Source organism: Falco naumanni, chromosome 3 (assembly GCF_017639655.2).
Source record: "Falco naumanni isolate bFalNau1 chromosome 3, bFalNau1.pat, whole genome shotgun sequence".
Classification (NCBI taxonomy): Eukaryota; Metazoa; Chordata; class Aves; order Falconiformes; family Falconidae; genus Falco; species Falco naumanni.
The window spans coordinates 15,549,064-15,568,366 of NC_054056.1; the positions used below are offsets into that span (position 1 = coordinate 15,549,064).

A 19,303-nucleotide genomic window follows, 5' to 3' on the forward strand; every position below is an offset into this window, starting at 1 on the left:
GCTGCTCTGTCAGCCAGCATTTGGGTCTGGCTGTTCCAATGGGATTTTTTCTTTTTTCCTGCCCTTCCCAGTGATGCAGCGTGGTCGACTGTTGTGCTGTGCCTGGGATGGGGATGGGTTGCACCAGTTCTCTCACCACTGAGAACCCTGTTGTTCGGGGGTGGGTGTTGCTCTGTTAGTTGTCACCTCCCCATCTTCCTCCCCCAGTACATCGGTGCTGAGAGTCTCTAGGGAATAAAGGGATTTTCAGGGATTTTCCAGTGTTGGGAGCGGTATGACACGTGCGAGGTCGATAGTAGCTGCTGATAGAGTGCTTGTGAGTGACCTGGTGTGGCAGGCCTTTCGTGCACTGATGGTGACTTTGGCTTTCACTCTCTAGGTACTGTGGTAAGATCTTCCCGCGCTCAGCAAACCTGACAAGGCATCTGCGGACACACACTGGAGAACAGCCCTACAGGTGATGTTGCCCCCCAGACAAAACCCCTTTCCCAACACACTCCTCATTCACCACTCTGTTATTTTTTCTGCTTTCTATAAACCTGTGCCAACATAATACCGTGGCCCCATAGCATTACATATAGTGATTCATAGGATTGTATATTATGTGTACCAGCCAAAAATAATCAGGCCTGGCAGCTTGAAGATAGACACTTAACTTATATTTAGATGTATGCTGGCAAATGAGTGGTCTGATTTGCAGTGTTGTTTAACACTCACATTAACCATTCATCTCAAGGACAGCTGGAGGTGCTGAATGTCTCTGAAAGTCGGGCTGTTTTGAAGGGCTTGCCAGTAAGTTAACTGCCGGCTCTAGGTAGATTTTAATTCTATTTTTTTTTTCCTAATGCATATCAGAGGTGCCTGGAGTGGTGGATCAAAATCTGAAAGAGAAGCCCTGTAGTGTTGTCTGCTTTTAAAATCTCAGTTTGGAGTTTCCACCTGTAATTGGTAAAGTTTAAAAAGAGTGCTGAGAGCGGGGAGAGTCGCGTGCTGTTTCACACGTTCGATGGGTGTTTAAGGGAGAAGGCTGAACGACTGTTTTCTGCCAGTTTGTGGGGCAAGGTGATGTGATTTTTATGCTTGAGTTTGCGTGATGTCTATGCAAAAGGGTGCTTTGCAAAACTGCAAAAAAACCCCTCCATCCTGGGCCAGCACCCTGCAGGCGGGCATGATGCTCCAGCCTGGGCACACGCGGGTTCTGCTTCTCATAAAGGGGCTCCTGTTTAAGTGAGTGTTTTAAATTTGACTCAAACTCACAAGAAGGTACATGTAAGCATGTATGTGTGTGTAGGTATATAAAGGAATATTTCTCATGGAAGACAGAGTTGGATTTTTTTCCCCCAGTGTTTCCTCCTGGTGTTTTGCAGTCCGTTTCAAAAAACTTTGGCAAAAAAAGCATGCTTCGGTTGATTTCTAGTTAGAATAGGTACCTATATGAGCAAAACGGAATGAGTGATGACTTGAGAGCTCGCTGAAAATCAAGCACTGTGTTTTCCATAACGTGAGTAAGTGTTTTGCGCATTGTCAAACAATAGTAACAATTCAGTTAGTTTCATTTTTGGTAGCTGATATTATGGTATTTCCATACACAGTCATAAGTTCACAACAAAGCTAATGTAATAGTTATTATATAAAGAGAAACACAAACAAATTTATGAGCAGCAAAAGGCCATGTGGTCAAATACATCAAATTTTTATGCTTAGTTTAACTTAAGAAGCTACTCTCTCGCACACTGTAATCGCTGGTGCATACAGAGTCAAATTTTTTTTCCATACAGAGTCATGCAGAATTTTGAGTGTAGACATTAGGTATATTAAAAATAAAAAAACCCAACTCTCCAAAGCAGACATATATTTTGGAACCATTCCCCGTTCTGATTTTTTCAGTTGCATTACTTGATACGCCTTGAATGAATAGTGTGTACTCACTATACACGCCTGTCTGACTAAAATGCTTGCTCCCGATTATTCAGAGATTGTTAGTTCAATTTTCTTCCAAAAAAGGAGACTTGCGACTTAACAAAGGTTAGGAAAATAAAGATTTATTTGATCTGGTCTTCTCCCAGAAAATGGCCTGTGTGTTTTTTTTTGTAACAGGGGTTTGACTTCTGGACAATGTTGCATTATAATAGCACTCCTGAGAGTTAGTGCTGCGTTTACAGAAGAGCTTAATTATCATTGCTTTTCTTTTGCTCTCAGAGAACTGAGATTTCCAGCTTTTGCAGCAGTAATTGTTTGGAAAGCTTGGGTCTTTTTTAAGTGCCGACTTTTTGCAGGTAAAAGGAGGTGGCTGACTTCTCAGTGTTTAACTGATGCCTTTCTCATAACTTTTCATTGCTTAACTGTTTTTTCTGTCGACTCTGTCAGTGTTATATAGTCATCCAAATATGACTTAACGTGTTCCTAAAGCTAAAATAAACTGACCAAATGTCCGAGTGTAGACCAGGGAATGGGCAGGCCAGAAAATCAGGTGTTTTGGTTGTGATTCCTGCTTGTCATTGATATGTGGTGTGGTTTTTACCAAGTCACTTAAACTTCCTAGGTGCCTATTTACTGCTGTATAAAGGAGGAATTAATAGCACATGAGCAATAAGGAGGCAAAATAATTCTTTTTGTAAAGGGAAAGTGCTACGTGAAGAGTAAGAAATACCTGTGATGCCCTTCACTTCCTAAAAATCAACTGATTCCTGAAAAGACTCAGACAATATGCCCTAGGGTGAAATTCGGCATGCTTCTTTTCATTCCTTTTTCCCACACTACATCCAAAATTCCGTAGTATGTATTTCAAAACCCAGTGGTACAAAGGACTATCGAACTTAACTGTTTCTTTCAGAGAAATGCAAAAGAAACATTGGGCTTGTAAAACCACATCAGGCTTACCTGGAAACTCAGGTCATAAACCCCAGGGCTTTGCTGTCGGTCTGAGCTTACCGGGCAAAGGCCAGAAGGGGCAGATTTTGGGGAAGCTCCTTGTGACCCAAAGGGTGCATCGTTGTGGTGGGTTTGCTTCTTAGTTTTGATTTCACTCCCTGGAATCACAGAATCACATAAGCTGCATCAAACCTGGACTGAGAACAACTAAAAGCTGCTTGATTCAGCAAGACTTTATTTTCTTCTCTTAAATGTCTGTTCCCTCCAGGATGCCTTCTAATTGATTCTTGAATTACACCCAGTCCTGAAGCACTGCCTGTAAGGCTGTGATTCCTCCTATAAAGATGTGCTTCCTGACGTCTGTTTTGAATTTGTTTTTCTTTAATTTCCTTGTAGGCCCCCATGTCCTGTTATCTGCATTAAGTTGAAACTAACAACTAAAGCTGATGTCTACCAGGTCATTTAAGATTGCACATAGCTCACTAAGTACCTCTTCTCTCTCGTTTTCTCTTTTTAAAAAGGTAGCCTGAATTCATCCCTGGCATAAATGTGCTTGAGGTTAAGGAGTTACTCAGAGGGAGATTAGCTGTCCATGTGGTTTGTGCTTTGTTCCTGCAATTTGGTCTTTACAGCTCACGTTGATCATCAAATAAGTGTAAAATTTTGCAAGTGCTGTTATGCTGTTGGAACTCTACAAAGCCTGTTATCAAATGCCTGACTGTCACACGTGGAGTGTTCCCAAACCGTGTAGTCACACAGTGATTAGCTCCGTGACTCGTTCTTACATTACCGGGTCTTGCCGCCTGTTTTTCCCTGCCGGTGGTGTTATCCCAGGTACCCGCGCTCCTCGGGCCCCGAGGGATGCCGGCCCTTCCTCAGCTTTGGCTCATTCTTCCCTCTCATTCACTCCTACTTTCTGTTTTTTTAGCCCATTGGTGTGTTACTTTAAACTGATAAGGAAAAAAACTTTACTAGCATTTTGTCAGCCTGTTTACAAAGCAAATACCGCTGCTTTTGAATTTTATTCTTCTCCTGCCTCTGCGTTCACCCCTTCCCTGAATTGAAGCTGGTTCCTCTGTCTGGGTCATTTATTTAGATTAAAACCAGCAGAGATCCAAATACCGACCCCTCTGGGACCACAAATAATACAGTACGTCTCCCTCATCCCTTTGCTTTCAGACATTAGCTATTGCTCCTTTCCAATGCCCCTCTGTTTTCTATTTTTTTAACAAGCTCTTTATCCTTTCTCCGTACCCTACCCTGCATCCACATAGCTCATCGTTAGAGCAAGGACCTGTCAGGGGAAACTTTTCAAAGACTTCCTGAACATCTAAATAAATGGACATACCGGAGGCCCGATCGTTCTTGCCTTGCGCAGGCGAGCGCTGCCTTTGAAGTCCCTGGGGCTGTTGGTGTGAGTAATGCAGGAGCCCCGGCGCGGGGCACCGCAGGCACGGCGGCACGGCACAGCATGGCACGGCAGAGTCCGGTGCTGCCAGGCATTAGCCAAACACCAGCAACGCAGCAGTGCCCAGCTGGGAAGGGCACGGAGCGTGGGGACAGGCAGGGAGCAAAGCCCTTGGGCATCAGCAGGGGCGAGGAGGGGGCGGCTGATCCAGCACCGGCAGAACTGGGCTGGGCAAAACTGCGTGTGGAAATCCCGTGGGGTAACAGGGGTTCTGGCTGGTTTGGACATCGCAGTTTTCTGAAGCGCTGAACAGTAGGAGCTGCCGAAGCCTGGCAGCTCCTGAGAGCAAATCCATCAGTGGCTAACGGAGAGGAGGAGAGCAAGAGCTGGAAATCTGTGTGTGATCAACCCTCTGTGTATAAACCGTGCTTGTTCTTGCTGGCGTTCAAATAATGCCTTGCTTTCCTTAGTTAAACAAGTTTTTTTGAGAAACCTTGGGGTTTGGTTTCAAGGTTTTTGAGAAAATGAAAGACTTTTGAAGTCTGGGAAAACTGTGGCTTAAAAAGAGATTTTACTTTCTTCCTAGGTTAATGATAATAAAGGTTCATTATTTGAAAGCTCTTTATCCTTTTTGGTGATTTAACGGTAGGAAATTTGGAGGTGGACATGGAATCCATAAACATTCAGCGAGAGAGAGTGTTTCATAAATGTATCTCTGCTATTTCCAAAAATAATATCAATTTCTTTTTAGAGACCAAATAAAAATCACAGCTGTGGCACATCTGGAAATTATGTGTGTGTTTCACAGCATAGATTTTTTTACACTCGCACCTCCTTCCCGTATTTGAACCTGTTGTGTTTGTAGGGTGTCCGTAGGGTCAAGGCAAATCCCGTCTCATACTGGAGGGATGGAGCAGAAGGTGGGGAAGGGCTGGGTGCCCTCCTCACGTAGGGAACTAACGCCGTTCCCAAAATGTGCCCATGTGCAGCGCCAGCTTCTTGCCTGATCAAATAGTGGCTCAGCCCAGCGGGGAAAATTTTGCTCTCGGTTCGAGGAGCGCAGAGCAGTTCTGCTAAAGCAAACGGGTTTGTTCTGGAATTACGAGGGCTTAAGGACAGGTTTTATTTGGTGCCGTAAGTGTCCAGGATTTGCAGAGGTCTGTAGCGGGGAAGGGATTCTACTTCTCATGGGGTTTGGAAGTAGAGCCATGAGGAGAGCAGCTTTGTTGAGCTACAAATGACGTATTTCAAGGGAGAGCTAATGAGGGGTTCAGGCGGATTCCAAGAGGAATTAGGTTTTCTGTAGCGTTAGCGCTGGAACTCTCCACCGCGGCTCAAAGCTGCCCTCTTCAGTACATGGCCTGCCTTCCTGCTCTGCTGGGGGGGCACTTCACCAAGCACCACGGTTTAGCAAAGCCTTGTTGTTATTTGGAGGGAATCTGGATCCAGAGAGGGGGGAGACAACTCAGAACAAGCTTCCAACGCGTCTACCACGGGTCCTGCAGAGGTTCGTTTCAAAGAGGGAACATTTCTTTACTCAGCCAGTTTCCCTAAACATTCTGGCTTGGCTTCTTAAATTCCACATTTTTTTCATCGTAAACCAGATATTTACTCCATAGGAGTAAATCTTACCCTGTTTGGAAACTCCAGTGTATTTCTTGGGAGCTATTGTACTATCATAATAACCATAATTACCTTTAAAGTCATGCTGTACTGCCTGCATCCTGAGTACCACAAGGAATTTCACAAAGTCTGGAATCTTCTGTATGTCCAGATTACTGGGTCGTGTAGGGATACACTAGCTAAGAGCTATTTTGTACATTTACCCTCCCGTCTTTCTTCTCTTTCTGTCTCCTTTTTCCTCCCTCCACAGCCATATTTCACCTGCTTCCCCTACAAAATGAGAAGGGTGGAAGAAATAAATTCACCTTTCTTATTTTCACATTCACGTGTGGAAAAGTAATTATTTTGTTTGAAATTCTTATTTGTTTGGATGACTCACTTCTCAATTAATCCTAATCCTTTTTTTTGTGCTCCTTGAGTAACAATAATATCAGATTTGTCTGGAATGATTAATGCCTCGTGCTTCCCAGGTCCTCAGCTGAGTAAAGATTTATAGACCAACGTTTTCTGGTTTTCTGATAGTCAGATTTTTCTTTTGCATTTTTTTTTTCCCCTCACGTTGCACTCTTTGGCATTTGCTTCTATTTTTCAGGTGTAAATACTGTGACAGGTCATTCAGCATTTCCTCCAACCTCCAGCGGCACGTTCGAAACATCCATAACAAGGAGAAGCCATTCAAATGTCACCTGTGTAACCGATGCTTTGGGCAGCAGACCAACTTGGACCGACATCTTAAGAAACACGAACACGAGAATGTTCCAGGTAGGAAAGGACATGGCTGGGTGGTTCTCTTGCAGCACTGGAGGGAGAAGACACCATGGTCTGGTCTCTCTGGTCCTTGGGAAACCTTTCTGGAAAGCACTGTTTCTTAAGGCTGAATGTCATTAGGTAGAAAAAAAGCCAAACACCAGCTCCTTGTGCGTCCTGAGACACGTTTATCTGCGATGCCTGATTGTAATGTGCACACAGTCATGCACGGTGCTCCGCGCTGCCAAGCTCTTGTCAGGTATTACTTACATGTGCCCTTTTGCAATCCATAAAATAGCAGTCGTGATGCTCACTTCCTGGGGACTCTGTCCAGGGAGCATAACCTCACCTTGTGAGACCTCCTGGTACAATGCTGACGTGGACATGTCAAGCTCTACCAATCTACCAAGAGTTTTCATCCCGAAATGCCTTTGTAGGTACGTGTGAAGCTCAGGAAGATAAATTGGCTTTGCCTTAAAATAAAAACTGAAGGAAGACATTCCTGTGCTGAATCCTACTAAGTGATTTCCCAGCCTAGGAAAAAAAATATATATATATACGGAAGAGTTACAGGCAAACACTTTTGCAATGGACAGTGGTTCTTAAATTGTATATAGCATCTGTAAGTGCTGCATCACCGTATTTCTCTCTGTAGGTCAAGTCTGGAAAACACAAGCTTTATTTGGCTGCTTTGGCCCATGAGATTTCTCTTAAATGTTAAAACATTAATATATAGTGAGGGGATTGTTGCGTAACATTCCTCTTTGATTTTTCCTCTAAACAATAGCTTTGACAGTATCTGATAGTTTCTCCTGTTCTCTTTTCTTGTTTCCCTCACTCAGTGAGCCAGCACTCCGGAGTCATTACGAACCACCTTGGGACCAGTGCCTCTTCCCCCAACTCGGAATCAGACAACCATGCACTTTTAGATGAAAAAGAGGATTCGTATTTCTCTGAAATCAGAAATTTTATTGCAAATAGTGAGATGAACCAAGCGTCAACTTTAGCAGATAAAAGGTAGACAAGCAAATAAAATTACCTGGTGACATGTGTTGTTAACGTGGTTGAGAGACCAGTCAGCCTCTGCCCTGCAGCACTTGGTTTAAAATGCACAAAAGAGAGAAGTGTAACAGTTTGGAAGGAAAACGCGTTCAGCTTCAAGCTCTAAGCCCAGTGTTGTCTTTTCAGCCAGCGACTGAAGGTAGGAAGGCTGATACCAGGGAGCCGCTGAGGGTCGGACCGTGGCTGCAGCCGGTGGGGCACATTTCAGGAGCAGCTGCACTAGAAGGCAGGGCGGCCCACGGCTGCTGTTGGCTCCTGTTGGCTCCAGCGCAATAGTTGTGCGAAAATACAATTTGTTCTCTAGATAAAAATGTCATTATTGAACCGTTTCCTTCTGCCATGAAGCCACATGGCCTGTTCCCTCACTGCTCAGAGTGCCGACTAAGGGAACCAGAGGCACCTGCCTTACTAGTCTGTTAGTTCATTTCAAATTATCCTTATTTTGACAGAGTGATATTTCACCTGCTGCTATCCTGATTTCCCAAATAGCTATTTAATCCCAACGCTAAGATTTAAGTCCAAAATGCAAGTATGAGAAATCCACATGGCGGTGTGACCCACCTAAAGAACAGCAAGACGTGTGAAACATGCTGACCTAAAGTTTCTGGTGCAGATGTTAATCGTAACTTTAGGTCACTTGGTGGCATCCTCTTGGTTCCAAGTCCGTAGCACTGGCGATCCCACTCTTGTTCTCTTGGTCAAACTGCCGGTGTTGTGGGCTCCGCTGGGTCCACATGGGCATGAATAACAAAAATAATAGGAGAGAGGACTTAGGCTGGCTGTTGGATTGCACCGTGAGAAAGCTTCCTCCTCGTGGCTGCTCGAAGGCAGATTGTTAGAATACAGTAGGACAGAGAAGGAGGAAAGTCACTTGTCCCACAGATGTCATATTTCAAGAGATGGAAAGCTATCATTTAAATCCAGATCAGACAAAATTCTAGTTTGAAAAGCCTTGGAGTTGGTACGTACTTGACAAGCGTATTAGCCCTCAAGACATGGTGGAAGGCTGACTTTTAAATGCCTGAAACATGTCTGTTTTCCTTTTCCTTGCTGTTTAAATAATATGCATATGTACATAAATATGTCTCTATATTCATACACGTGCATAAAATTCTCAAAGTCTTAACATCACAGCGAAAATGCCTGACTTATGCACTTAGCATCTTTTTTTTTTTCTTCTTTTCTTTCTTCTGCCCCCGCCCTTGACGAAATATTTCAGGCCAGAAATCCAGGATATTGACGGCAATTCCCAGTGTCATGGATTAGCAAATGAGAAAACAGAAGATGTGGATGATGAAGATGAAGAACTGGAAGAGGAAGATGATGACAGCCTGACAGGGAAGTCACAGGATGAAACGGTATCACCCACCGCAGAGCCCCGAGGAGCATTTGAGGATGAAGAAGATGAAGAGCCCACATCTCTCACCATGAGCTTTGACCACACCCGAAGGTGAGGTGGGCCATTCCCTTCGAGAAGTCACACGGGGCTCAGACTTCTGGCCCTGTGTCAGTGGTAGATTGTGAGTGCTTTTGTTTTATTTTTCAAGCCATGTATCATACCTCCAGTTTGATTTAAGCATTCACTTGAGAGATTCCATTTTCACCATGGTGGGGGACATGAAACAAGTGGACTGCAAGGAGGATCTGTGCTGAGGTGTCTATCCAAGACTTAAGAAGTTAGTTCCACACAGAAAACAGCATTTTCATGGTACCACAGTTCAGCAAATAATGTCTTTCTTGCTAAAACACTGGTCAGGGCAAAGGAAGAGGCATACGTGTTGTGCTGCTCTGGCCATTTTAGTTGTAGCAAAATGTGGTTGACTTCAAGTGGAGTTCTCAGAGCTCGGGGAAAAAGTGAAGCCTTTTTTTCCCAAGGTCAAGCCATGCCTAGATGCCTTTAAAATTGAGGTTTGTTGCACATAGTGTAGGCTTAGCTTGCTTTCTGCCTCGGTCTGCCTCCAGTTTCCCCACTGGTATTCGTAACAAACGTCCCGTGATGCAAAGTAGTATCTATCTGGATTTCAGTGCATCACTATTTTAAGAAAATTCAGCAGTGTTCTTCAGGCACTGGTCCAGTGTCAAACATTTCAAGGAGTGGGCAGCAATTGGACATCTCCACACAGAAGACCAAAGTGAATCGTAGCCACGCTGAACGACAGATCTCTATAGCACTAGTGCTTGTCTGTGCATAGTCATGCTCTCCACTTTTTCTTTGCTCCTTGCATTTCGTGTCATTTTGGTGTTTGTCCGTGTCAGTTCACGCATGTGGCTTGTGAGACCCCCATGTATGTGCATGCAGGCACTGGGTTAGCAGCACTCACATTGGCTAGATGTGAACGGTGAGATGAGCTAACAACAGGTCAACCCCTTCCCCTGGTCATTGGTACAGGTGTATTGAGGAGGACGAAGCCGGCTTGTTAGATTTGGAGCAGATGCCGAATTTTGGGAAGGGGCTGGATCTTCGCAAAGCAGCCGAGGAAGCATTTGAAGTTAAAGATGTGTTTAATTCCACCTTAGACTCTGAGACAATAAAACAGACTCTGTACAGGCAGGCTAAAAACCAGGTAGGTATATGACAGACCATTTTATCTAGCTTGCCGCCGGCACGTACAGTAGGGTTAGCAGGCAGCTGGCCTCCTTTAGCTAAGGTTTATTTTCCTCTTCCAGTGAGCAGGAATTCTAACTGTAATGTGTGAATCGTGTGTGAGCTGTGTCTTGTTGCAATTACACTGAAATAGAGGAGAAACGGAGTGGGCATCGGTTTTAGGTCACCAGATGAATTTATCATTTAGCCTGTGCTGTGGGAACATGCTTATCTAGAAAGATAGAGGCATCTGTCTGTTTTTCTCTGTTTGTATAAATGTTTTTATAACTTATCATTTATTTACACTTTGGGATGGGTCTTTAGTTGGTATATACTAAGAAAGCATCCTTGGATTTGATTATCAAAGGTGCAATAGGCAACAAGATTTCCAGGACTTGCAATCCAGCAAGTCTAGAGGACTTCCTCACTTACCTCCCTGATTTCTAAAAGCAAACCATAAAATAGAAATCTGCCCTGTGAGCTAGGCCAGTTCAGACCCACCAAGAAACCTCAGAATGACGTCTCGGCACGTGTTGGAGTTCTGAGAAAAATCTGGGGATATGGGGCAGATCCGTTTGTGCTTTCTGCTTTGTCATTAAACCAAAATACTCAGTCAAGTTTTATGAAGTTCACGTCTTGATCCCTACAAAAGGATTCTCACAAAAGAACCAGTCAGTGAAGTTCCACTACCGGACTGGACTGGAGAGAGCATACCCACCCCTTGGTGGGGGGGGGTGGGGAGTGTAGCTGTTGCCTTGGAATCCCTTTCTAACCTTCCAGCAACAGAATTTGTCATGAAATCTATTCTCAATGTCCAGCAAAGCAGTAGCTTAGTGCAGTTGCCAAGTAGAACATGATTTTTGATTTATGGTCACCCAAAATTATGAAATTCTTGTCCTTCTTCACAGTAGGTGCTAGTGCTGAAGCTGGGGAAGGGCTGCTTGAGGCTAGGACACAGCTTGCCTCTGGGTGAAATGAATTTAAACACAAGCTGCTTGCCTGACTCTTACATGTGTCCTGTTACTAATATGCCAAACGTGCTAACGACTCAGGGACAGCTCACTCTTTTAAAATTTACACTGCACTACATCCAGCCTGTGCTTGGATGGGGGGATATTTTGGTTTTTTGAATGGATTTTGTAGTGTATGATACACAGGACTGGTTACACTGGAATTGCAAGAAGTGAATCGCTCGAACCTTCTCTTGTGCAGAAAATGTAACGGTAAAACCCAAGATGTGCATGAGCAGCACCGTCCTTTGTTGCTCTTTCTTTTAAGCAATTTTAGAAGTGTGCATGTCCGTAACACTAACAAGCTGTGCTCTCCCAGCACTCACCTACAGCACCTGAATGTGTTGCCTTGACAAGTAGAACTGACTCTCAGTTTTTATGAGGGGAGGCTGAAGTCGGGTAACTGGTTCGTATGGTCACTGTTACAGTTGCATTACTCAGGGTCCTGCTGTACTGAGCGTCGTACTGATGTCCCAGATAATGTACGGTCTTTGTCTTCTGTCCTGCAAAGGGTTGTGTGCGGCTGGGGGCAACCTCAGTAACCTCAGCGTGAAGGAGAGGGCTACACAGCCACCAGTTCAGTGCCAAGTAGGAGCGTGCGTTGCACCAGCTGATGTAGGCAAGGGAGGCTGGGGACAAGGTCCTCCTCTGTTCCAGGTTGTGGGTGGCGGTGACATTGGCTTACACCTCCAGTATGTGAGATTGTCATCTCCCTAAGCCTTCACATCACTTGTGTGGGCTCTGAAAAGATGCACAGCTGTATGAGACAAGTAGTCCTGGGAGAGGGAGAGCATCCAGATTACAAAGAAACAAGCAGATTGTTATAGAGAAAGCAGAAGCCTCAATGCATTTTTCTAAGCAGACACTTTTAACCGTTTCACCGCAGCAGTAAATCTCCCTGACAAGGACATACGGACACAGCGGTAATGCCAGTGAGCATTTCATGCCTGTATTCCTGAACATACGTGCAGGTTTCTGCAGGCAGCGGAGGGCACCTCCAAGCAGTGAGTCACAACAAGTAGCCCGCTGCCCATCGGGTTCCAGCTGATGAGGGTATGGCTGCGCCACTGCTGGGGCCCCTGCCGCGCTTAGCCACTTGCTTGTCTGTAGGTGTACTTTTTTAAGAACAAAACAAAATAATTGGCATTCTGCTGGTAGCTGCTTTCCCCTGAGAGCAGAGCCTAGACTCAGGTGTGGGGTTTGTGGCCGAGTGCAGAGCCGGCACAGAATGGATTTGGTCCTTTAAAAGCTGGTGGGAATGATGGCCTCTCCTGACTAACCCTACAGCTGCCTATACACTGGCAGATCTGCATAGCTGGAGTGATGGGTATCATCCTGGTGTATGGATATAAATTGAGACCTACTGGCAAGGTTCTTTGCCAGGGCCCAGGGGTGCTGGCTGGCCTACATGTCCTGTGTGGTTAGATGGTGCTGTGCTTTGGAGGGTTTGTTATAGCCTGTCCTGTGTGTGTATTCACACGTGTCCTCTGCATTGCTCTTCTCTCCTCCAGGCTTATGCAATGATGCTGTCCCTGTCTGAGAACGCTCCCCTCCACGCGTCCTCCCAGAACTCTCTGGGTGCTTGGTTGGACATGGCAGGAGCAGCTTCAGAGTCGGGGACCTTTAACCCCATCAACCACCTCTGAGAGGTCAACAAGGCACTGGCCAGAGTCCAAGCGAGGAGGCGGTGGTGCTGCAATTATCCTAGCAAAAAATCCTAGCAAGCAGAAGATGGATGAGAGGGCCTCAGGGAGTCGTCTGGACTTTTGGCTGAGAAGGAAACCTGTCGCATCTGACCTACAAGTCCTGCATTTTTATCTATCCGGAGTTTTCATTTCTAATTTATCAGAACGGACGTCTCCAAAACTGGATAACCCTGATGCAGCCCTAGGATTTCACAGTCTATAGGAATAGCATGAGCAAGACACGAATTGCAACAGTGCAATCAAATATTGGCCCCTCTAATGTTACAAACCAGTTTCACTGAGCCAGTAAAGCCTGCGTATCAATGAAAGCTTGAAACCATTCGGTAGCATTTCCTTTCAATTCAGCTGAACAGCGAAGCAAGAAGGAAAGGGAGCCAGGTGACCTATCCCTGGTGCAATTCTGACACAGCCACTGAAGAGTTATACCAGGGAAGGGTAAATTCAACCCACTTAATTGACCCCCAAAAGCCTTTGAAATTCTGTGCTCTCACAGAAATTCCGTCCTATCCTTTGTTCCCCACAAAACATACCGGCACAGTGCAAAGCTGCTGGAATGCGAGCCCACGATCCACCACGTGCAGTGTCCTGGTTGAGGAATCTTCAGCCCAGAGCATTGCTGAGGTTGGGGTTATCAAGGTATCATGCAAATACGTGGCTCACGCCCATCGGCTGTGCCCTGAACGCCCTTCTGTCTCCACCAACACTGCAAGGTTGCGAGAGCTTTCGATCTCTGCTGCTGCCCGTGAGCCCAAGCTGCTGCTTGGACTTGAAGCATCGGGAGTGTTTCAGAAAACGCCATGCTCAGCGAGTCTGTGGGGTGGGAGGACGGGGGGCTGTGGCACTGCCCTGTGCTGGCCTGGCTGCCCCCAACTGAGCTGCTGAAAACACTCAGAATTTCCCAGGCAGAGAGGTCCCGGGCTGAACCCCCACCTGGAGCGGGGAGCTGTGCAAGAAAGCGTGGGAGGTGGCGAGTCTCGCTTTATGAAGGGCAATTGGGACACATCTTCTAGTTTATCTCCCAGGGTTTTGTTTAGAGCGACATCCTTTCAGTGTTGATAGTATCCGGGAATTGTGGCAGAAATTTTTGACTCGTGCAGTTGTTTTAGTATGCTGGATGGTTGCTTATGCATCACACACTGCTACTTGGCCTATAATTTAAGTAGAAAGGTTAAAATTTCCTTGCTTGAGCAACCTCAGGGTTACAGCCCTCTATTCAAGCACATCACTAAGAATAGAATTGTCTCTCTGACTCTAAATTGCTCACAGGTGTTTTATGAGTGATTTTAAATCACTTCAAAGTCTCATCTTCGTTACTGATACAAAGCAGCCTCCAGAAATACTGTGATGTTGATGCTAGTCTACGTTGCGATTACAATCTGCTGTGGGAGCAGTGATTTGCAGGTAAAGCTGAATTATGGAATAATCAGGAAAGCAATTAGACCTTGCAAAGGGTACCGTCAGCTACGCAGATCAAGTTTAGAGTGCGTGTCCTAAGAATTGTTGCATTACAGCATCTAAAAATGGGAAATGCTGAGGACTGGACTACTGCTACCACGGAGGGCAAGCGCGTGCCTCTGCATCTCGCCCATTGCAGTTCTGCGTTGGCAGCTGCGGGGAGTCTGGGTGCTCTGGCAGGCTGGCTCTGTAAGGATTGCATCCAAAGCCAGTGAAGCCGAGAGGAGCTTTTCCCATTTACTTCAGCATATTTTAGTGCTGGGTCTGCTTCTGCGAAGTGCTTTGATCAGGTAATAACGCCTGCAGAACTGGGTTAATGGCTGATTTCAGAGAAGCAGCACGCAGCCGTCAGTGATCGCCTGTAAGTACTCGAGACGCGCAGCCGCTCTGCCTGCACGGGGTGGGAAAGGACGGATGGTGGCTCCTGTGTCATCCAGTGAGGAGAGATGCAATGGGGAAGCCTCACTCCAGCATGCTAAAAGAAAGGAAACAGCTACCGGAATAAAGCGGAGGGTGTGTTAGGAACGATGCCGTGGCAATTCGCTCCGCGCCCCAGAGCGCACGTGAGGCTGTTTTCAGAGAGCCGGGAGCCTCCGGCTGTCCGCAGAGGAAAGCATCTAGGGTGGCTTTGGTACAGAAGGAACAAAAGGTATATTAGCAGCATCAGTGTATTTTCCAAGAAAATTTACCCTTCCTTTTTGGTTTTTGACAACATCCTGTGAAAGTGCCCAAGGCTCTGAGACCAACAGTCAGTGTAACCCGAACTGCTTCATATATTTGCACAAAGCTCTTGGGTACGTCGGCCCGAGAGCTGCCAATGTCGAGAGAAGCCAGGCTCTGCGAGGGGCTGGGACGGCCCCGTCCCCGCACATCTGCCTCTGCTGCTGCTGCAGCACAGCCCTGCCCAGGCGCTTGGCCTTTAAATTATTCCCACGGGGGCCAACTGAAAATAATAAAAGAATTGTTTCTTTTCCTGATGGAATTTATTTTAATCTGTATATAACTTGTAATTTTTTGCTAATTCTTTTCTTATTTTATTTCTTCCTTAACAGTATTTTTTGCATTAGGTATCATTATTGTGAAGAAATAATGTTAATATAAGTACGTAGTGAAGGACCAAAATTGTGTAATTAAGGTTGTATGTTGTATGATTGATAACCAGGGAGTAAGAAGATGTTGTCCATGTGCCAAATGACCCTGACCAGCCCTGCTCTAGTCACGCTGCCGATTCTCCAGACAATCATAGGGTTTGTTAGTTCGCCTTGACGTGACCGGTGCGTTAGACGAAGGTTTCTCTGTAGTTCCTCGGCCGCTTGGAAAGCAAACGCAGCCCCCACCCGAAAGCCAGCAGCCCCTCCCCACGCGCCCGGCCACCGAGCACCGGGAGCCCGGCTCCGCAGGGCGAGCAGTGTGCCGGGGCAGACCCGGGAGCCGGCGGGTGCAGCCGGGGGGCCAGCAAGTGATGCTACCTTGCCAGCAAGCCACACCACCATGCCAGCAAGCCATGCCACCGTGCCAGCAAGTGATGCCACTGTGCCAGCAAGCCATGCCACCAATGCCATGTCTCACCCAGCAGCCCTTGCTCCCCACCGGCACTGAGGTGCAGAGCCGGGAGCTGGGTGACGTGGTGGCGCTCGCGGGTGCTGCCACCCCAGGAGGGAGCAGCTGACAGAGCCGGGGTGACCCCGCTGATGGGATGCAGCGTGTCGGAGATGGTGGCAGCGCTGGGTCCATGGCAGACGTGCACTCCGCCGCAGCACCCCCATGCCCTGCGCTGGGAAGGCCACCGGCTTGCAAGCCCTGAGCTGTGCCAGCTGCTCTCCCCGTGCATGCCGAGGGACTCATCCAGTGAGCGCTGGTGGCACTGGGGCCCATCGCCACGGCCCACAGAAGCACTCGGCCCCGATGGGACTGTCTGGCCCTGCAGGATCCTGGACCCCACTCCAGGAGAGCACAGAAATGTAGCCCAGCCTTACACACGGGGGTAGATGGGTCCTGTCCTGTTACAGCACGAAAGCCTGAGCTGCAGCTCCGTGGCTCCTGGTACCTGCCTGGAGTAAACTGTACGTCTGAGCATCTTTCTGAAGGGACCGCAGCAGTGTCTGTCTTGATGGAGCAAGATCTGTGGGTAACAGTAAGTGTTTGCGTGCTCTGACCCAACGTTTTCTTCATCGCTGAAGCAATCTTTGAAGAGGCTGGCATCACGCTGCTCAGCGTGAGGAGGGGACAGAGCAGCTGAAGGAGCAGCGATGAGCTGGGTTCCAAAATGTGGGCCAAGTACTAAGAAATGCAAATGTTACTGCGGGGATTTATTTGGGGTGTCTATGGTCTTCCCTTCAGTATCCCAGCCCTCCTGTCTGTCTCGTTGTTCCTTCAGAGGCTGAGTTTGCCAGCAGCTCCTCACGCTGCCTCAGCTTGCGCCGTTACTGCCCCGGGGCTCCCCAGGAGCAAGGGCATCTCCTGCCGCGTGCTGCTGCCCGGGGACAGGGAGGTCCAATCCAGACAGGGACTGAGGACATTAAAAATTAGTTCCTAAATCATGAAATGATTTTTTTTTTTCATATTTCCTGATTAAGTTTTCTTCCTGTTTTCTTTAGCTAGTGTCTGTTTGTTGTAGGATCTCCCGACTCCTCTAATTTAGCACTGATTACAAGTTTTAATTTTTCCGCAGTTAAGATAAATAAACAGAAAGCCTCACTGAATCTCTGTTTATCTTGTAGCTTTCATTCAATTGCACTTGAAATGTGTTGCAGCTCATAGCAGATGTTTAGGTTTTGATTTGCTCTTGGAGCAATAGCAATCCCTTGTTTTGCAGGATGTTTCCCGAGAGGTGCGCGTGTTGCGGAAGGTTCTGTGCTTCCCAGTGGGGGTGGGGCGTGGGGGGACAGGCCCCTGGGCTTCGGTGGGATGTGGAGCTGCCGTGCTGGAGGCCATCCCACGCCGCTAACGCGTTGTGCCAGGGAGGTGTGACACAGCAAGGTGCGAGCCGCAGGGATGGCGATAAGATCTGCTGTTTGTTGGAAAGCCAGGGCACCGCTCGAGGTGTGATTTAACCCAAGAATATTTGCGTAGGATCTATTTATTAAAAGTGTTTTCACATCTCATAGCCATATTGCCACAACAGCGAGGAGGAGAGAAGGGGAGAAGCCCTGTGAATTTTCTGTGTCACCAGGTGAGGTGGATGCCACTGTCACTGGCTGGTCAGTGCTGCCGCAGGAACGGTGCTTCGAGCAGCATCCTTGCTTCTGAATGCGACTTCGACCCCAGATAAACCTTTCAGCTAGTTAGGGAGGAGAAAATCGGTCTGCTGTACGTGCTTTCCCTTTCTCTTGCCTGCTGGGATGCCGGTGGTCGGTACTGGTGTGAGTCACTGCCTGATGCAGGCAGCCGAAGGTGCAGCACGCGGTGCCGAGCGCGTGGGAGCACCGGGGTCTCCCACGGGATGTGCCAAGCAGACACGGGTCAGAAGCACCTGATTTGCTCGTGGGTGCACAGGGGTGTTCCTGCGGGGCATCTGGCTGCCTGGGTGCGTGCCTTTGTAACGCACCCCGTGCCGGCTGGGTGTGCGCGCCGCAGGTTGCAGCAGAAACGAGTAGGTGCGCACAGGGCTCCAGGGCGGCAGCCGAGTGCCGGCAGCAAAGCCAAACCAAATGGGGTGAAACAGCAAAACACGAGCCAAGTTGGCTTGACTGCATTCCAGGATGAAACACAAAGCTTGGTTTGTGTCTTGCTTAAAACAAACTAGTGGAAGCTTTCGATTTCTCCCTAACCAGCACTTAGACTTTCAATAGACGTTCTTGAAAACGGCTTCTTTTTCACTTCATCTGAAGCGTTTTGAAAAGCACTTGCACAATGACATGAACACGTTTGACTCTAAGCATCAAAGCACTGGATTGTGAGCCCACTCCCCTCGGCCGATTTCAATCTGCTGACTTACATTCGATTTTTACATGCTGTATTTTGTGTGTGTGTGTGTGGCGGGGGAAGGGGGAAAGCATCACGGTGTAGGAACCTGCCCGTTTCTGCCTGTTGGAAGATGGGCAGGGAGCGATGCGGTCCGCTCGATCAGTGCTGGTAACGTAAGGGCAAAACCCTCTGCTCCCAGATGATGGTCAGTAGTGCTTTCACAAAGCCATGACACTTTTTCTCTGTAGTGTTGAGTGATACTGTGACTAAAATGCTATTGAATGATTCCAAGATTATTTTTCTCTTTTCTTCTGTCATTACTTCTTGTTACCACTTTGGAAAAAGAATGAAAACAGAAAAAAAAGGCAGCTTTGATTTCCAAATGTGCAATTCACATGTGAACAAAGTAATTCTGAAAGTAATTCTCAATGTATTTTACATTCTCGTTGCTCTCTTCAGAGCAAGAGATGTTTTGCCCTGATGTCATTTCCAGCCTGCAGAAGTTGTAATTTAAAACATATATATATTGTGCTTGCAAGAATCATGAATCTGTGCATCCTATGTCATTCCTTTTCCCATTGTTACAATACAGATATGATTTAGGGTTTGGGTTTGGTTTTGTTTTTTTTTTTTCTTGCTTTAGAACTGTATAGTGTTTTTTAAAATCAATTGTAAATGTCTGGTTTTCATATGTTTAAAAAACATTGAGAAAGAGGATGGTGCTTGTTCCATATCATTCTTGATTGTATATTGCTTCTGTTATGTTTATAAGTAAACTGTGCATGACTTGTGTTTAGCAGTCATTATTGTGTCTGTTTGTGAAATTTTTATTAAAAAGAAAAAAATTCCGTAGATGCACTTATTGTATATGTGATTAGATTTTGCGTCTGAGGCTAGAAGCCTTGAACTGCCAAGGAAGGAAAAAAAAAAA

The 19,303-nt window shown here is 46.7% G+C and overlaps 2 protein-coding genes across 2 annotated transcripts in view; one reads left to right on the top strand and one right to left on the bottom strand.

Moving 5' to 3' along the window:
- Positions 1-15,438, top strand: part of PRDM16 (PR/SET domain 16) — a 53,485-nt gene extending 38,047 nt beyond the window's left edge. The window contains exons 10-14 of the mRNA XM_040585695.1: positions 380-457; positions 6,495-6,664; positions 7,492-7,666; positions 8,931-9,161; positions 12,817-15,438. Of these exons, the coding sequence (XP_040441629.1) occupies positions 380-457; positions 6,495-6,664; positions 7,492-7,666; positions 8,931-9,161; positions 12,817-12,829 (667 nt within the window). The 3' untranslated portion in view covers positions 12,830-15,438. The remainder of the gene's footprint in view (positions 1-379; positions 458-6,494; positions 6,665-7,491; positions 7,667-8,930; positions 9,162-12,816) is intronic.
- LOC121085655 lies at positions 14,611-19,012 on the bottom strand. The gene is made up of 2 exons (XM_040588531.1): positions 15,978-19,012; positions 14,611-15,935 (listed from the first exon to the last, which is right to left on the bottom strand). The coding sequence occupies exons 1-2, from the start codon at positions 16,666-16,668 to the stop codon at positions 15,679-15,681; spliced, it is 948 nt and encodes a 315-aa protein (XP_040444465.1). The 5' UTR covers positions 16,669-19,012; the 3' UTR covers positions 14,611-15,678.
- Positions 19,013-19,303: the final 291 nt, after the last annotated feature.

Coding starts and splice junctions, on each gene's coding strand:
- LOC121085655 (XM_040588531.1), bottom strand. CDS start 16,668: ATGCCAGCCTCTTCAAAGATTGCTTCAGCGATGAAGAAAACGTTGGGT. Junction 15,936..15,977: donor TGGCATCACTTGCTGGCACG/GTGGCATGGCTT, acceptor CTTGCTGGCAAG/GTAGCATCACTTGCTGGCCC.